This window comes from Molothrus aeneus, chromosome 3, assembly GCF_037042795.1.
Source record: "Molothrus aeneus isolate 106 chromosome 3, BPBGC_Maene_1.0, whole genome shotgun sequence".
Lineage (NCBI taxonomy): Eukaryota > Metazoa > Chordata > Aves > Passeriformes > Icteridae > Molothrus > Molothrus aeneus.
The window spans coordinates 37,494,142-37,513,526 of record NC_089648.1 but is presented as its reverse complement, the minus strand read 5'-3'; the positions used below and the strand labels follow the sequence as shown (position 1 = coordinate 37,513,526).

The 19,385-nt window shown below is 36.4% G+C and overlaps 1 protein-coding gene across 1 annotated transcript in view; it reads left to right on the top strand.

The window, feature by feature from the left end:
* PDE10A (phosphodiesterase 10A) overlaps nucleotides 1-19,385 on the top strand; it is a 166,665-nt gene that overhangs the window by 123,843 nt on the left and 23,437 nt on the right. Inside the window, exons 7-14 of the mRNA XM_066546695.1 lie at nucleotides 2,318-2,473; nucleotides 5,164-5,214; nucleotides 7,018-7,076; nucleotides 9,610-9,661; nucleotides 13,218-13,360; nucleotides 15,521-15,613; nucleotides 16,189-16,375; nucleotides 17,740-17,882. Coding sequence (XP_066402792.1) covers nucleotides 2,318-2,473; nucleotides 5,164-5,214; nucleotides 7,018-7,076; nucleotides 9,610-9,661; nucleotides 13,218-13,360; nucleotides 15,521-15,613; nucleotides 16,189-16,375; nucleotides 17,740-17,882 — 884 coding nt within the window. The remainder of the gene's footprint in view (nucleotides 1-2,317; nucleotides 2,474-5,163; nucleotides 5,215-7,017; nucleotides 7,077-9,609; nucleotides 9,662-13,217; nucleotides 13,361-15,520; nucleotides 15,614-16,188; nucleotides 16,376-17,739; nucleotides 17,883-19,385) is intronic.

The following is a 19,385-nucleotide window of genomic DNA, read 5'->3' as shown; positions in this document are numbered from 1 at the left end:
CTTAGAATGAATGTGTTGATGCTGAAATGTTTATTGAGATGAACATTTAATTATAGAATTTGCATCTGTCCCGATACCAGGAAAGTAAATCTGAGTTTGGATTAGCTGATGGAATAATTTTAGAATACTTCATTTATTTCTAGTTTTACAGGTTTGAGGTTTTTTTCACTTTGGGTTATTTTACCTTTTTTTTTGGTTGTCAGATAAAGGACGTGATGGAACCACTGTCAATTGGAACAAACAACCAATCAAAACTCCTGTCTTCTTGGTCTTGAAATATTAACCCCAAACAAGAAGACTTTCATGTAGTCAATCAAATTTGATTTAATTTTAATACAGGGCTGACACTGACAAGAATGTCAATTAGAATTCCGATTATTAGGCAGGATTTTTATCTCTACATATTCTAATGTAAAGCTAAAATACTGATAATATCATTAGATCTACATGAAAAGTACAGTAATGTAACTGATATCAAAATTCAAGCCTTTTTCTGTAACAGGAGTTAGAAGTTCCTGAGGTGACATTCTGATAATTCTTGGCACTCTGTATGTCTGTCCTTATTAATTTTTTTTAAATACTTCATCCATTAGTTGCATCTATACAGTTTTATGAAATTGGTTTTTAAACTGTACTTTGAGTAAGCACTTTATGATTAGTTGGTTTTGAGAACACCAAGGAAGTTTACATTTTCTTCTCTCTTCAATGTTTCCTATCTTTTCAAGTTCTTTCCAGAATAACAATTGTTAGATACTGTGACCAAAACAAAAAAAAAGGACATTGCTGTCTCTACTTTTAACAAAATTTTTTTTAAAAACGTATGACCTTAGTTGAGCAAACATGTACTATAAACAAATACCAAATGCCTAATGTGAGTACACTTAAACAGAGCCACAAAACCGAAAGGCAGAAACTGTTTTCCCTGTAGTAATAGTCAGTGCTTTCTACACACTCTGGACTATTTAGACTTTATGTGTTGGTATGTTTTTTCAGTTGAAGGGTTTAAATTGTTACCAGTAATTTCCAATCAATATCATGATATCCTGACATACAAGAGTTCTGTGTTTTGGTTTTACATTCTTACTAAAATCATGGGGTTAGTGAGGAGGAGTTTTGAAATTTTTTCTTGGTTTAATATTCATTGATTCATTGACCAAACAGTAAGATTCATTTTGGTGAGATGGTTTGCTTTTGTGTGATTTTTAGAAGCTTCTCAACAGCAAAAGGGAAGCGCATGAAGGTAGACTTGCCAGCCCTTTTTTTGTGGGAGGACAGAGCTAAAAAGAGAAAGCAGAAGGCTCGTGTTTCAAAGTGCTTCCCACTCTCTTTTGTCTGTCATTTGTTAAAGTTGATTGTCATCTTAGTAATTAAGGTAGAGATTACTTGCTGTTTTCTTTGAGAAGTGAGAGATTTTGATCAGCCTTGAAGGGGTGGCTTTCTTGCCTAAGCACAGCCTGCAGGGAAGGTGTGAATCGGGTACTGAAGGCCTGATGTGCAGGGAAATGGGTCTTGCACACTTGGCACTGGGCAGTGACTGTCCAGGTGTTTTCTTAGGCCTGCCTGAGTTTTCCTATGGGGGGAAGTGAAGCCATAAAGCCTTGAACATGCTCTCTGAAGATTAAAAGTTAGGTATTTGCGCCTTACATAGAAGCTGGTAGGGTTATTTGACCATTTATTTCTTTATCGTTTGCACCAGTTTATTCAGGATGCATAAGAAAAGGAAGAAGATGCTTACTCTCATGTGTAATTTTTTGGGAATGCATTTTCCTCCTCAAGAGTTGGTTGAGGATTATAACTGTATAAGCTAAAGCCTTAGCCTTAAGTTTCAATTTTTGTTTTCTTATAAGCATTGTTGTCTACTCTTAATACTGAGATCTGAGCAGTCCACTTTGTGATTACAAGTTCTTTAGGGTTTTTTGGAGGAAAGGATGTTGGGGTGGTAGTATTCCTTGTTTGAGTTTTTATTTAATCTGGACTGGCATTGGCAATAATGTGCCATTTTTTCTGCCTGTGAGAATAGAGAAAAAAACATTATATAAACAAACTCAAATCTGGGTGTAATATCACAGCTAATTCTGACCTTACATCAATAAAGTTATCTGTATATGTAAATTAATGCTGAGACTTCAAAATTACATTTTTTTAGTTGCTGTCTTACTACTGTGTAGAAGTTATGCTGAGAAATGAGTTTTTGTGACTTTTGTGATTTTCCTGCAGATTTGCTCAGATAGGAGGAGGAGGAGGAAAACATCAGTGTCTTGGCTGTTAATGCTTTATCAGATATCACATTTTATCAGACTATATTTGCATTTTCTAGGATGAGCGATTTCCCAAAGGTACTGGACTGGAGTCGGGGACCCGTATCCAATCTGTTCTGTGTCTGCCAATTGTCACAGCAATTGGTGACCTGATTGGTATCCTGGAGCTTTACCGTCACTGGGGCAAAGAAGCCTTCCACCACAGTCACCAAGAGGTGAGCTCCTGTGCAGCCTTTGCCCACTTCCCCACCACAGTCAGGACTTCACTCCCATCCCTACCTCCACTCCAAACTTCCTCCTCATGCTCTTCTCGTGAGTTTATATCTTTTTCATGCTTGATTTTGTTCTTATTAAAAAGAAAATAGGTGGTGATTTGAATTTTCAGTCAGAGGAGGTAAAACATACAATTACAGGGACACATCAAGAGTTTTAGCTTGTGTTCTTTTGTGGATAAACAGATTCCAAGTTTCTGTATTGATTATAAACTCAATACAGAGTTGTTAGAGAAGTTAACGCAGGGCAGGTAAATGAAATGTAAGTGTAAATCAAACATCAAAACCCAAAATCACTCTATATAAAAAAAGACAATGCTCAGTTATCTGAGTCTCAATCTTAACTTTCCAGTACAGCTTTGTTTTACATTATGGTAAGATTTAAAAAAATATTTTAGTTTACTCTTTGGTGTAAGCTTCTAAAGTAATTAGCCCTATGGCAAAACAGTGTTGCAATGTTTCAGCAACAGTTTCTCAAGTCTTAGTGCTGGGTCTTGCGGGAGGGGAGAGAGATTTTACTTTAAATCAAAAGTGAAGCAAAAGAGGTTTCTGATCTTTGCATCCATGTTTTTACTGCCACACTTGCTCCAGCACCAAGATGAGTCTGTCTAGGCGGTATTTCCTGTTCCAGGTATCCAGGTGGTCCCTCCAGAATTCCTTGCAACAGAAGGACAAGGCATGCTGTCTGCTGAGTCATTGTGGTCTCCTGGTTTCTTTCTAGGTTGATCACCATGTGCTGGTTTTGGGTCAGGCTTTTCTTTAGCTTTTAGCAGCTGATAGCTTTTGTCTCTCTCTAGCCTGTCCCATCTCTGTGAGTTGTCAGGATCACTGTCCTTTGTCTCCTGACTTAGATGCCTTTAGAAAGTGTATATAGAAATGCTGATATCTGGATGACCTGCCAGTCTGGGTGATGCTCATAAAGCTCTCCTCTGCTTTTTTTAACTTCTGATGCTTCGTTATCCAGATATTCTCATTCATGCTCATCTTCCCCTTTCCATGACTGTTCTGCATGCATTACTCAGTTCATACAAGTCCTCTGTAGCTGTGTTGTCCATACATGTCCATTTGTCAATCTGAAGTTAGGAGCTGTTAGCCAAATACAAATAGATTTGAAAACTGAGCAGGTGTTGCAAAGGCTGTTGATGTAATAAAGGTGTTCAAAGTGCATCTTTGCTCTCATGTCAGGGTGAGGATCTCTGTTATGCCCCATTAACATGTCTCTGATGTAAAGATGAATTTCTTCTCTGTGCCATCCCCCAGAGAAGGGAATCTGAACACACAGGACAAAATGGAGTGAGTTCTAGCCAGGTGTGTTGTCTTAAAAGGTATGAGATCCACCATGGTGCAGTTTAGCTGTACTGAACAGGAATTATTTGTGTGAAAAGGACAGAAGATATTCAGGCAATAGGTACTAAAACTAGTCCTCCCAAAGAAGGAAAACAGCAGCAGTACTTGTCAAGTGTATATTTTGTTTATCAGTAAGCTAAGTACTCTGGCATTCATCTGATGTTTACATGTGTATATTAGTTCTGTAATCAGTGCCACTTCAGCTTGTTGTCACACCTTGTATTTTTTCACCAGTAGACAGAGGTCAAGGTAGGGAACTAGATTAGTGTGGTGGTGCCACTGTCCTTGCTCAGAGAACAAAGAACAGGCATTCATACAAAACCGGGCTTCATTAATTCTGCAGCCTACACACAATTTATTTAATTTTTTCAATTGTCCTATTACATTAATCAATCTACAATTCAGCTAAGTCTCAAACATGAATTTTTTTATGAAAATATGAATGTTTTATGTTATATAAAATAGCTTCTGTAGCTAAAGTTCATGAATGTTCTACTTGGAAAATACTGTCTGCTAAATGAAAGTATTTTATTAGTAAATTAAAAATATTTTAAGGTCACTTTCTGAGTTTTCTAAAGCATTCTTTTCATTTTCAGATTTCAGAAAGCCTTTGGATGCCATTAGCAATTTTTATGAAATGTGTGCAAAGTGTTCTGTATAAAAATATGAAATAAAAAAAATACCTTAGGAGGGCATGCAAAAGCTGACCTCTTGTGCTTCTGTTCACTGTGTTCCTGTAAAGCTCCTGTGCTTCAAGGACAGGAGATTATGCATGGTAGCACATCATAGTTAGCTGCAGTTTACATGACATTTGTTTGAAATGTTGCCTGGAAACTGTCATACTTCAAACACTTGAGCTGAGGGATCAGGTCTGGTTCTTCTGCCACCAAAACAGTAATGAGAGAAACAGTGCCTGTTTACAGCTGGAAGTAGCTATTGCTGAAGAGATACAGCCTCAGAAAGCTGTTAAGGCAGATTTTATTTCTATGGCAGATGCCTTTCAACGGTATAATTTTTAAAGCCCTCGGCTTATGAGATGTTTGTTTTGATGTTGTATTTTTAAGCTCATGGCTGCTTCTGAAAACCATTGGTAAGCTCTAAAACTGAAACACTCACAAGTACATTGAGACTTTTGCAAAATAACTGTCTTCCCTTAAATTGTTACTGCCTGACTGTCTAAAACAGCGCAGTCAATTTGCTCAGCAGGTAGATAGAGAAAAGAGGCATGTCACTGATGTGCAGTTTTCAAGGTTTTTTCAGAGAGAGTTTCTTCTCTTTTGTTGCAGGTTGCAACAGCAAATCTTGCATGGGCTTCAGTAGCAATACATCAAGTACAAGTAAGTGTGAGTGGTTTTTAATTTTTTTTATTCTGTATCTTGTCTTCCCCAATGTATTTAATAGGAGCATGGACTGTGATCAGATTTAACTGGAGGTCATTGCTAAAGCATTGATTAGAGCCCCTTCCTTGAACCTGGAAAAATATGCTAACATTTTTGGTGTTTGTTCAACTAGTTTTTCCTCACTTGCAATCATGGATCAAATAACAAACAATATTTGTACTAAAGAAAAGAAATTTGAACAATGTAGATAAATAATGATTAAAGCAGATTTTTCACAACAATTTTGCAGGATTGTTTTGTTTTCTTGTAGAAAGGCAACTACTAGGCTAACTGGTTGCTTTCCTGCTGCTTTGGTATTCAGTTTGGAATGATGAAGTGTTGCTAGCAAAACCTATTTTAAGCCATCCTCACTAGCTGCTTCATGGTCCTGTAACTACTGCCACTAAGGATGCTTCATGCTGTCCCTAGCTGGGTGCCTAATGGAGCTTCAGTGTCAAGCTGCTCTAGCAAACCCCAGCAGCTTTGCTAATAGGTTTTGTTACTTCAGCTAGCAGAGGATGGTAATACTGAAACTAAACATATTCTGTCAACTCAGAGAAGATGCTAAAATAGATTCTTCTGTCAACTCCCAGGAGGAAATTCATGACATTCTTTTTTTCAAGGTGTCTTTCACACACTTGTCAGAAGACATGCAGAAAGCTTCCTGCTTTTCTCTTGTAGTCTCTAATCTTTTCTGCTTCTCTGCTGGAAGTCACTGACTTTGGGGTGGTCATTCCCATCTAGGCAGAATTAGCTGGCACAGGCTATTGTACACTAGAATTGAAATTGCATGCAGTTGTAGCTTCACCTATGTAGGAATTGCTCTCTCCTTGATTGAGAAGTCTTTCACATCTAACAAAACACAACAGGGAAAGTTAAGTTCAAGCTTGTCCATTTTTATTTCTCTTCATTCTTCTAAGCAGAGCGCTTGCCCTTCCCAAGTTTTTTTGCAAGAGAAGAATGCAAGAGTTTTGATCTGGCATTTTGTATCTACTTTGCACAGATGAAAGATATTACTAATTCAAAGTGATACTTCTGTGAGTGTAAAATGTACAAGCAGTAGAGATTTGTTTTGCTTTTGGCCTCAGTGCTTGCTCTAGTAATATACAGATGTACAATTGTGTTTCAGATACTGAGTATGCAAGTATGTCAAGTAAAAACACAAGTTGAAAGCTTTGCTTCATCTAACATTTTGCTTCTAAAAAGAAGTATGCATACTATTTTCTGTATGCATATTCATGCTGATTTCTCCCTGAGTTGAGCATATATCATCTGCTGCTTAGCTTAGTTAAACTTGTCTGATGTCAGACTACAGTTGTGTCTATATGCTACTTTGCAGCCTGGAAAAAGTGGCAAAAATGTGGTAAGGGAAAAGGGAAACAAAATATTTGACATTCTCAGAAGATCTGAGGGTCTGGATAAGGAAATGTTCATTCCATAATCACAGTCAGTGACAGCCTTTGAGAGAGCATGAACAAGTGTAAAAACCAACAGATTTAAGTGAGTCTTAGGAAAGATTTTACTTGTGTTTCACAGTTTTAACTCAGCAGCTAGATAGCTAAGATTGAAACCCAGCACACAAATTTAGCTTTAATTTTATACTGTGCTGTAGCAGATATGTGTGTATATATATATACACACACACTTATGTACACACACAAGTTACTGGTGTTTTTTTCATACAAATTAAAGGGATGGGACTTCAGTTTCCCTGTGGCATCAGTGTTCTGGAGCAAATGGTTCTATGATCTGTGCTTCCAGGTGTGCCGGGGCCTTGCCAAGCAGACTGAACTGAATGACTTCTTGCTTGATGTATCGAAGTAAGTGTGATGTGCAAGATAATCTCGTGGGTTTTTGATGAGCTTTTCTAGCCTGGCTCTTCCAATCTACCTGTGTTCACTCAGTAGCAGTAGTGGAAGCCACTCAGTGTGGCTCACAAGCAGGTGCAAAGGCACACTTCAGAGGGTGGGCAAACTTCAGCACAGGGACAAGAACAAGTGGTATGTGTGGCAGTGGTGTATCCCTTTCATAATTTTTTTTGTGGTGGTGGTGCAGATGAAAATGTCACATTCATTTATGCCTCACAGAATTTATTTATTCTTGTGGTCTTTTGCATGGGGTTTTTTCCTCTTTTTTTCACACCTCTTCTGTCAGAGTTAAATGTGGCCATCTTTTTAGTGTTGAAAAATAGGCTTGGTGTCTCATGGCAATTTTAGAAGGCTTGAAAGGACTTTACAGAAAGTTGTTTAGTATGCTTCAGCTTCCCCTATTCTCCCAACAACTTTTTGGACGTGAATGCATGTATTCATAAATATATGGATTTCAGAGGTAAATCCTTGAAGAATCAGAGCTTGCCACATGGTTGCTCTTCCCGTACATTTTCTGAAGGATCTCTTTTAATTTTCAAAGGCTTTTATTGCATGTAATATGTTTGCTTTAATTTCTTGTCACTATAAGGCAAGATTAATTTGAAAGCACAGAAAGTGTGTGAAAGCTTGAGCTTAGACTTGCAAAATCAGTTTAGTGTTTAGGTTATCTGCTCTTCCTTCATATCTTTTTGTTTGTCACTGCTATAAGAATCTTTAAAGAGCAAAGATAACCAATAAATTAAAAGATAAACCAGAGCTGTACTTTTGGTAAATCAGTCTGGAGTGCTTAACAGTGTTTTATGAAACTAGTTGGTAGAAAAATTTCAAAGTGCATCACAAAGTAATGATGATACTGTGGAAAAATGAGATGTCTTGTATTTTTGCTGCAAACACTTCTGTGGGTCTTGGTGAACAGTTCTCAGGCTGATGAGATTAGAGGATGTCCCAGATTCCTATGCTATTGCTCAGGAATGTAGGCAGCCAAGCTGACCCAGCTGGAAGGGAGAGTAATAAACTACAGGGAGGAGTCTGCCCCTTGCAAGGAGGGCAAGCTGGTTGTATCCAGATGTTTTTCCATACTTTTCCTCAGGATGACCTTTATTTTTAATTTCAACATGATTCAGAGCATGTCTCCCAAAAGGCACTCTTACCAAGTCTTGCACCATTATATTCCTTTCCAGAGTGCTTTACCAAAAACTATATTAATCTATCCAGATTTATGAACTGGCAATTTTTTCTTAAACTGGCATAGTACTGAGATTGTTTTAAAGAATTTTGTAATTGTTTTAAGTTTTTAAGATAATAAGTAATAAGTACTGGAAATATTTATTATGCATTTCTGTAAGAGAATAATTCTTAGATAGTATTATAATTTCCTAGAGTTTTTTAGTTTCAATGAAAGAAGAAAGTTTGTATTTTAAGACACAAAACTGGGATATCATTTAATAATATCTTTATGAGCTTCACGTAGGCACAGACTTGTATCAGCAAGAAAATAATTAGATTCCTCTTGGAAGTGGTCTGTATCTTTTCTAACATGGAAGGAGAATTTCCTTTTCAGTGAGGAAATGGTTAGTGTGCAATGTCACCGGGACAGGTTCTGTAACATTTTAGAAAGGGCAAAGTATTCAGTGCTCCACCTCTTCATGCCCCTGACGATGTCAGACCAGTGTATTTTGTATCTCCTTTCCACTAAACCCAAACAGGACTGAGCTGTGTATATATTCAAGGCCACGGGACAATGCCTTTTGTCTGCTGGGAACATTGTAATCCAAGGGTTATTAATACTTGGCATGTGGAAGATTTAGACTTCTTTTACTAATAAGTTTGACCTTTATCTTTCAATGTTCTTGACTGTCCTTGAACAGTTACCACTTTGCTGTGAAACTGAGATTCTTTTAAAAATTCTTTTTTATTTTTTAAGTTACAAGATCATTCCCTTTCTTCAACTTCAACTGTTGTTCATAGAGAAAACCCATGAAGAGTTTCTTAAATAGTTGCCTTTTAACTACTGTTAAGGATTAGATATTATGACATGGAGTTAGCCAATTTTTGGTATTTTAAAAGAGATTTTTTTGTTGTTGTTTCCTACTTCTTTTCTTTTCCTTTTCTCTTCTACTTTTAAAATTTTCAGTGTGTTAGAGGTGCCAAAGCATTTTGATGCCTTCTTGGTATTGCTCAGCAGGAGCCTATTCAGTTCACACCAGGCAATATTTGGTAGTCTTTCCATTTTGTGCAGAGCAAATTCTATGTATAATAAAGCATATTCTCAATTCTGTAGATTAATGTTTCAAGGGAACAGAGCTAGGACCATTTCTTAATTTCCTTGTGCTGTAGAAAGCCAGTCAGTGATTTTCAAGGTGCAGTGGTTTGTCCTCACCTTTTCTGGCTCCATGTTAAGCTGTAGCGAAGCAAGAGCCCCTGTCACTAATTTGAGAAGTGTTTGACTAAATGCCAATGTTTATTGACTTCTCTTTCTCTGCAGAACATATTTTGATAATATAGTTGCAATAGATTCTCTACTTGAACATATAATGGTAAGTTGTCTTTTTCACCTATAAGTTTATTAGTTGTAGGTATTAAAGGCCTTCATTCTTCTTCCATTGAAGACGTTCTGTCATTGAAATATATTAGCTGTTTGTAGTGAACACATAATACAAACAGTATAAACGTGTCTATACAGAAAATGTGGTAAAGGATGGCTTGATTTGTCATTTTTGCAACAACTTCTGTTCACAGCTTTCATAAGGAATGAAACAGGACTGTGTCTGAACTAAGTAGTTACTATTATGTTCTGAGAAAGTTTGAAAATTGTAACAGGCTTCTGGTTTTCTTTTTATTTCAGCATGTTATATTGATTCCTTCTTCTAAATTGAATTTGCTGCATGCTACAAAACTCTGCTCAAGAAGTTACTGTCTGTAGCAGGGGACAGAGTTTAAAAATTACTCCTGGGGTATTTTTTCCAATTGTTGAATGAGATGTGTAAGACCTTGGAAAACTACACCCATAACTAGAGTGACAGTCAGTCAATGTTTTATAGAAATGACTAAAACCAAGTGGTTAGTTCTTCCCATTGAAATAACTATTTAATGATTTAAAGCACTGTTCAGAAGCAGTTTGAGTTTCTAAATCAATTTTGAATTCAGAATTATTTCCTGAATAGTGTTAACAAATGTGGGTGAACTGGCTGTGTATAACGTTTAGAGTGTTTGATATGTGAATTATGCTTTTTAGCTTTATGCACATTCATTGCGTTCTGCAGTTGTTTTTCCTAAGTGTAAACCTGAATCAGGTCTGTGATTACCATTGTTTGAAATTTGCACATTCAAAAAATTACTTTTCAACAATGCTCTGATGCATGCCCTAGTCTTCAAAGTGATATTCTTAGCTAGACTATTCGAAGACAGAGATGTTAGAACGCAAACAACAATAAAGTGGTTTTATTTAGAAACGTGAATTAGTAATGGAAAATATTCTGCAGTGTGTGTGTTATTCTAGTTAGTACACAGTCAAGAATTCTGCACATGGGACACATTTCTGAACATTGACTTTTCCAATTTAAATGAACCTCTTAAAAATAGCTTAGCATTTAAAAGAACTGGTACAATGTAACATATGGCATTGAGAACAAATATTGATATTCCTCACTGTTCTTCCCTATGAATAGAGATCTGGTGGAAAACACAATTGGCAGTAAAATGTGCTTACTCTTTCATCATCTTTTCCAACACTTGGCTGCATCATGATTCTGTGTTTTAACCTGTGTGATGTTTCATACTCAGCTTCCTTTATAGCTGTAGCTGTTGTCTCTTTCTTGAGCCAATCAGCTGAATTATGAATTTGTACATTTACTGCCATTTTATGGGAGCGTCCTTTTATCATGATGTGGCTTATTCTGTATCTCACTGTGAGAAAAGACCAGAGCTCAGTTTCTTCTGAGAAACTGAACTGCTCACTACTTTGCCCTTTAGTGATTGCACTTATGGTTTGATTTGTTCCTGCAATACTAAAGAAAAATGATGTGTGTTTCTTTCCATTCTTTTCATTTTTATTTTCATCAAAATCTCTGAGCAAAGCTAGTGATATAAAGGTGTTTTTGATTGTAAATGCAAAGAAGAGAAGTAAAAGTTTAAGTTGCCATACCAATTTTCTTGCCCTTCTGCTTGAGTAGTTACAAGCAGCTTATGCGAAAGGTGGTCCCTGGCCTCCCTACTGACAGTGCAGAACATACTCTTTGTACTCATATGCTCTTTCAACCACTGGTCAGGATTTCAGCAAGGGTTTTATAGAAGTAAAACTCTCTCATCCCATTAACTATTTCTCAATTAGTACTGTTTAAGGAATCATTTTTGAAAAGCATGAGTCATGACCAAGGTAAATTCTTGAGTCACATGCATTAAACCACAAAAGATTAATTGTATAAAATCAACGCTGTGCTGTAGATTTTACAAAGAAATCTGAAACAGTATCTGAATAGAAGCCTTTACTGGACCCCTTGTCCTTTTGGCAGTTTCTATTCACTCTCTTTTGAGCAAAACAATAAGCAATCCAAGTGGTTAAGGTCTTTAAATTTCTTAATGCTCTAAGGGGGAAAAAATGCACAAATCTTACCTCTTAGATTGCAGTCTCCCTGACTTTTCTGTTGTGATGGAGTAAATGGAGTAGAAAACAACAGAATCTTCCTAAACACAGATTCAGTTGGTATGGGAGGGCCCTCCAAGTTATGGCTAGATGGTATCTGTGCAGTTTCCCTCCTATAGCATAGAACTAGAGTCTCTCAGTTAACGATTTTTCATCTCATATGGGTTTTTTTCTGCTGAACATTTGTCCATCTGCATTAGTGTGAAATGAAATACTTTATTGTTTTGCTTCTATTTTTGGAATACAAGAGAGAAGGGGTGGGGAAGGTGATTCATATGGAAGTCTTATGAATCCTTAAAACATACCAACTGCATGCATCGCAAACCAAGATTTTGTTAGCCTCTTTTTGTAGCTGAATGACTAGGTAGGTATTATATAAAAAGTGGATAGAGATCCACCTCACATCCTACTCTACCATGAAGTTACTGTACTTTCTGAGCAAATAAGAAACACAGAAGACCTGATTTGGATAGAGAAGTTTCTTGTGCCTGTGTATTGGCATCTTAACACAGTGATCCTTTTTTGATTTTTGTCTCACTTTTCCCTCTTTTTCTCAGAAAGACTATTGTATGTCTGAGAAATACTTCACAGCAGTGAAGAGCTGCTGTGTTCCCAAGACAAGATTCTGTTCTGACAGCCAGTGCTTCTGGGAGTTATTTTTGCTGAGATAAAACTAGTTGGTTCAAAGTAAGATAGAGACCATGCAAGTCTGTTGCTGTGCTGTGGTACTTCCTTGGCTGTGGCTGGTACCTTTGGGCTTTGGTTAGTTTATGCACAATTTCTAAGTCTCAGCTCTTGCGCAAGTACTGTCCCTGACATGGGGAGGGTACAGCCATTTCCTATCGCTCTGCATAGGGTAATCCACAATGATACCTCTAATGACAGAATCACAGTGCCACAAAATATTTCTGACTTGGGAGGGACCCACAAGGATCATTTGGTCATTGTTTTTTACAGGCACACTTAGTTTTTTTAGAAGCAAACACTAAATTCTCTGTTATGTCTGTCTTTGCTGGATATTAAATACCAATATGTTTGCATTGACGATGAAGGCAAAAAGGCAAAATTGCCATTAGGTCTTGTTCTAACTTATCTATTTAAAATCAGGTTAAGGTGAATAGTATCTAAACATAGAGGGAAGAAAGGAACTATTTTGGAAAGCCTTGAAAAACAATTAAACAGGCAAGCCTATTTTTTTGGGGGGCAACTTTCAAGTCTCTGACGATATTCCTGCATTTCTTGAAGAGCACACTCAAATTTACAGAGAAAATATTGAATTCAAGATTTTACTTCTGAATTGTATTATAATAAGATTGCTCCTTCAAAAAGATTTCCATACTGGACAGCTTCTCAAAACTTTTATCGTACAGGGTTGTATGTTTTTATCAGGTAAATGACTGGAGATAATCCAACTCATGACCCTTAACTCTAGTTTTGTTTTTTGTCTGTAGATATATGCAAAAAACCTGGTGAATGCAGATAGGTGTGCACTCTTCCAGGTTGACCACAAAAATAAGGAGCTGTATTCAGACCTTTTTGATATTGGAGAAGAAAATGATGGAAAACCTGTCTTCAAGAAGACCAAAGAAATAAGGTAAGAATAGCTAGCAGAGGAGTGCAGTTTCATTATAACTATGGACGTGCAGGCATTTTATTACCCAGTTTCTGTGCCTATCTGCAGGTACCCTGACAATACTTGTCATACTGTGATATCATTCCCACCAGGACCCGCCTCCAGAAGGTAGTACTTCTGGGAATGACATTGCAGTGCCATCGAAACAGCGTCTCTGAAGCTATAACGTCACTCCTGGAAATGCCGTCTTCCGGAGGCGGTCCTTTTGGAAATCATGTTGGGAAAAAAACAGAGGTGTTCTGAGGTAGGTAAAGGTGCAGGTAATAGTGCACCTAATCCATAGTCTGCCAGTTTGGGACTTTTTTTCCCAAGAGGGTTCCCAAGAGGAATTAAAATTTGTGCGATTCCAGCACATCCAAAGCAAGGAAATCACAATTTGTACTTCTTATGGATGGATGAGGCAAATGTAGAATTGAGTATGGATTGGTCATTCACTTTGATGATTTCAAGCTCAGTAATTTAATTTTACTTTTCTCATGTGAATTTAGATTTTCAAACTTTCAATTAATTGTGATACTGAACAATGCTTGAAGTGGTGAATTTGAAAATGTATCTTGTCTGGTAATGACTAGAAAGGATTCTCTGACTAAAAGTTCTGTGTATTTCTGCTTCATGTCACAGATACCTAATTTTTACACTTACTCACTTTTTTAATGAAACAGGCTAAACAACAAAGTAAATACAGTGGTTTTCACTTTTCAAAAATTATGAATCCCTCATAGATCCAGACTAAGATTCCCAAAGGCATACAGGTTTCAGATTTTCAGCTTCTTAAAAGTAAAGAATTTTATGACTATGTATCCTGTGCTAAAATTTTCCTAAAATATTCAGCGTTGATTTTTATCAAAACTTTTTTCATTTCCTCCTTATACTTCTAAAGTTCTGGGCCAATATGAGATGTGATTCATGTCTTCACTTAGACTCCTTTAGACAAACTTACTCCCACTTACCATTGTGTGAGTGAGAATGGAAGGAATAAAAATTGGTGCAATTTGCGTACTGACAAGCAGGGAGGTGGTGTAAATTAAAGAAGATGGCCTGCTTTAACATGCACTTTAATACTCCTTCGTGATAATTGCTTTTCTTGCTTATATCTTTGTCTTCTCTGTATGTTATTGAAATTTTGATTCTAAGTGCAAGGGTGTGAGCCATTTCACAGGTACTGTATACTGAAAGTGAAGCGCAACTTAAATACCTGTAAGAAAGTGACACTGAGTGAGTCATCAGGAAGGAGTCTTAAGCTGGTGTGATGTACCTATCATAAGATGCAACAGAAAAATCTAACTTAAAGTCAGGTGTGCAGGGTGAAATCCTGACAGCTCAATCACTAACTTCAATACAGGCACCAGGGTACTATCAGGGTACATTTAGACTTCAAAGCATTCCACATATGTTTCTTTTTGCGTGTTTTTCTCTATAAATTATCTTTTGCTTTTATGTCATAACTGATTAATGTCGAAATATTGAGAACTATTTACTCACAAGACAAACGTACAGATTTTTTTGATACAACTTAGGAATGTATTTGTTGTGTTTAACTTCCTTGTGGTGATTAAGGGACACAGTGCCATGGTATTGTTTGATTGTCATGAAACAGGCTAGTCGTTCCTATTCCCATGGAAAAATCCATATAATGTTCAGCTTTGAAATTTCCACTGGTCTTTTTCCAAAATTTTGTTACCAAATCCACACATATACACCAGCCAAAGAAACAAGTTCCATGTTCTCTTTGTTGTGTCTAAAGAAGCAATGGATATGTAAAAGTCATAATAAAATCAATACCTTTTAAATGTAAATACAAGTGTCTTGAGTTCTGTACAAATGTTATGTTTGTTAGGGATAACCCCCTGGGTTATTCAAGATTTTGAACTTTCGTCACTAAAATGGTAATGTTATGTCATGTTTTGAATTAAACTATATAGCTATATAAAATGTTTTCAGAAAGTATCTGTTAGGATGTGCTTTTTGTTTTATTATGTGCTACTAGTTGTTGTAAGATTTTTCTCCTCAAAGCAAGAAAATGGCGCTGGTTGGGACCACCCATTACTGTGCCCAAGACAGACTCCACTAGAAAAATGTGTTTTCCATAATTTGGCTAATACACATTTTTATTTTCTCCAGATTTTCTATAGAAAAAGGAATAGCTGGTCAAGTGGCACGAACAGGAGAAGTCCTTAACATCCCTGATGCCTATGCAGACCCACGCTTTAACAGGTAGGATGCTCTTCATTGGAGGGAAGATAGCTCATGACATCTTTTACATAAAATTACTACCTAAATTTCGTATTGAGATTCATTTATGGAGCTGTAGTCCTCTGATGCAGAGGTAATTATAGATGCTTATTAAATGCTTTAGCCATCAGAGATAATTTTAAGATACAAATAAAAGTTTTTTTTTTTTTCAAATATTAATATTATGGAGAAACATTTAGTTAGATTGTTGCCAATTTTCATTATTAGTCTCCCTGGAATCTCATTAGTTTCATGAGAGAAAAACAGTTCACTAACAAATAGTGAACTAAGAATACCCAAATGTTCTTTAACTCTGTGGTTGAGGCAATATTAATTCTTTGTCTTGCAAATGAAGAAAAAGGATTAAAAAGTTCTTTCTAAGTATGACACAGTAGATAAAAATATTTGAAGGTTTTGAAGGTGAAATTCTTGCAGTTACTAATTAGGTCTACTTTAAAACAAGTATATTGTACATTAACATTTATGAGAATCAAGGAATAGATACCCATTGATATTAACTCTTTTCTCTTTTTTCTTTTTCCTTTGTGGTTCTTCAGAGAAGTAGACCTCTACACAGGCTACACAACCAGAAATATCCTGTGCATGCCTATTGTGAGCCGAGGAAGTGTAATAGGTGTTGTGCAGATGGTGAACAAAATAAGTGGAAGTGCCTTCTCGAAAACTGATGAGAACAACTTTAAAATGTTTGCAGTCTTTTGTGCTTTAGCCTTACACTGTGCTAATGTAAGTTTTATTTATGGTTTTGTGAGTTATAATGAGAATACTTAAGTATTTTGATGTTACAGCTTATTAAAATGATTTGTAAGTCTATTTCATTGAATTAATGCTGTATTCCTTGGTGAATAATTCTATTTTAAGAGGATGTTACGGATTTCATTTGAAACAACCATACTCTGGATTTATCAATTTTGTGTAGCTAAAATGAGAGAGCAAGCTCTGAAATGTGTATGATATCTGTCTTCCCTTTTCCACGAAAAAATGTGATTCTTATTTCTTTTATGAATTCGGATTACATTTTATAAATTTAATTGGGCAATGGAAATATGCTGTATATTCTCTCAATTCCATAATCTTAATACTTAAAGATCAATTTTTACACTTATATGCTATGGTGTATACTTATCATTATCCATGCTTCTAGATAAGAGTAGGTAGCTGTTTTTTTCCTCAAACCCTTTATTATCTCAGAATTTACTATGCCTGTAGGAAACATAAGCAATATAATGATCATTACTATATAACTATAAAAATTAAGTAAAATAATAAATTCAGTAAAAATGCAATGCAGAAGAACTGAGTTATATTCATGGGATAGAAGATAAAATACAATGCCAGTTAAGCCTGGTGATTTACATTAATTAATTTTACCAATAGCATCCCAGTGGTACACCGGAACAGCAAGTTTTATTACCAGGTGCCTCAAGTTGTTTCACTTGGATCAGGGCAGGTAGAATGGCCTGAATATAAATTACACTTGGGACTATGCACCCTTTAGTTGTGTGTGAGTTCACTACTTTTAGATGGTGAATGTTGCCATTCAGGATGTACTGCTCCAGAGGATTTTTTAACTAGTATGTTGTTGTGTCCTCACTTGTTTGAAAACCATGCCATGTCTGAACCTCTCAGTAATTAACTGTAATTATTTTTCATACTGAATAGTAATGTAGTTATGATAAATATCCCACATAATTTTTACTGTGCATAGATAGCAGTAATTTGTACCAATGAATAGAATTCATGCAGTGGCAGAAAATATGAATTGTGTCCTGTTATAGGTTTTCTGTCAGAATTTTGCAAGGGACTTAGCTCTGTTTTTGACTCCTGAGTTTGGGTTATTTTTCTTGGGAGAGCTCACATGCAATTAGAAGACAGCTAAGCCTTAGATATTTACTGAGTGAGTAGGTAAGGAGGTTTCCCAGAAGTACTGAATTCAGTGTAATATGTTGCTTTTCTAATGTGTGAAGTTGTGCAGCCAAAAGCACTAACATTTCTGCAGATGTGTATTGTAATAATCATTGTTTGAATACAGAAAGTTATTTTATTTCTTTATTAGAATTCCACATTCATGAATGACTTTACTTTTTCAGATGTACCACAGAATTCGTCATTCAGAGTGCATTTACCGTGTAACGATGGAGAAGCTATCCTACCATAGTGTTTGTACAGCAGAAGAGTGGCAAAACCTCATGCACTGTACACTGCCTCCACATATTTATAAAGAAATTGAGCTGTAAGTATTTTTCTAATGTAGCAGCAGTTGTATATAGCCCGTTAATTTTTTTTCTTATTCGTAGTGGGGTTTTTTTAGGAAGCACTTTCATTATTGAACTACTGCAATATCATGGTGCTTTTATCTCTGGCTCTCTTAGTTGTACTTAATGACCCATGAACAAAATTTATCCAGCAAAGATACAAAATTGTATGTACTCAGAATTTTTCCACAGGCATGGGTAGATGCAGTAGCTGCTTTAAGCATTAGTTTTTACCTAGGATTTGTAGAGATGAGCTTTCATTCCTATAGTCCCAAGTCCCCATCAGCTCAGAGCCAAAGAGAAAGCTGAGTTTGGAACATCAGTATTTAACACCAAGTGCATGCTCTCATCCCCTTAGATATGTTCTAGAATTAAACATATTTCTCCCAGCTCAGTCATGGGGTTTTATGGGTTGTGTGTGTTTTTTGGTTTGATTTTGGGTGTGTATGTATGTGTAGGGGGTGGTTTTGTTTTGTTTTTTTTTGCTGAGTTTCGAGTGTGTGTGTGTTGTACATCTGCTTGTGCTTATTGATGAAGGGGGAAATGATAATTCAGGTTTAAATGCCCCAGGGGCTAGAGGGTAGAGTTGCAGTCCATCTTTGGAGGTGGACTTCCCATCCAGCCTTTTAGGCTTTCTTTGACATAATTGAGTTATTTTCAGCTGCTGTATGCTGAAGATGAACCTCTAGCTGCATTTTATTGGCCAGTCCCTGCTCAACAGTAACAATGGGAGCCATCACATTTTTAAGTCACTGGTTTTGGTCCAGGACAGTAAATTCTACTCTAGTAACCAGGTGCCTAAAATCAGCTATTGAATCATGAAACCTAAATTGTCTTTTTAAACCTCATCTCCAGAGCTCGTTCACTTCTGTTCAGCACTGAGCATTGTAGCTGGGAGTGACATGAAAGCCTGTGGGTTTAACAGGGACTGCTTATAGTTAAAGTTCATTACATGCTGAAGTGATTTGCTTGAATGCCAGAGCATTAACAGCTTGCAGGATTACACCCTAATAGAAGCTTATTCTTTGTAATACAATTTCTTGTGCTTTGTTAGGTGATATTATATAACCCACCTCCTCAGCAAAAATGAATTTTACTTGCAAAGATGACAGGTTTCATTCTAAATTATATTAGCATCCTTTAGTTCAAGCAGAATACATTTTATCATTTTCCAAGCAATTCAACTACCTTCATTCCTCTCATAAGCTGCTCTGCTGTTCAGTGTGTTCAGTTAAGGTTCCATGGAGGAAAAAAATAGGACTTGCAGTGCAGAAAGTGCAAGGAAAGGGTTAATTAATAATTGAAGGAAAAACAGTTCTGTCCTGGGTCCCTAAAATTAGGCCTCAGTATTGTTATCAGGGGATGGGAGAAGTCTTCAGGTAATGAAACATTAAAGATGTAGTATTAAATGTTAAATTTTTGGAGTTTTAGCTGGATTTCTATTAGCCACTAAAAACTGTTTTTTTCCTATATCAAAATTA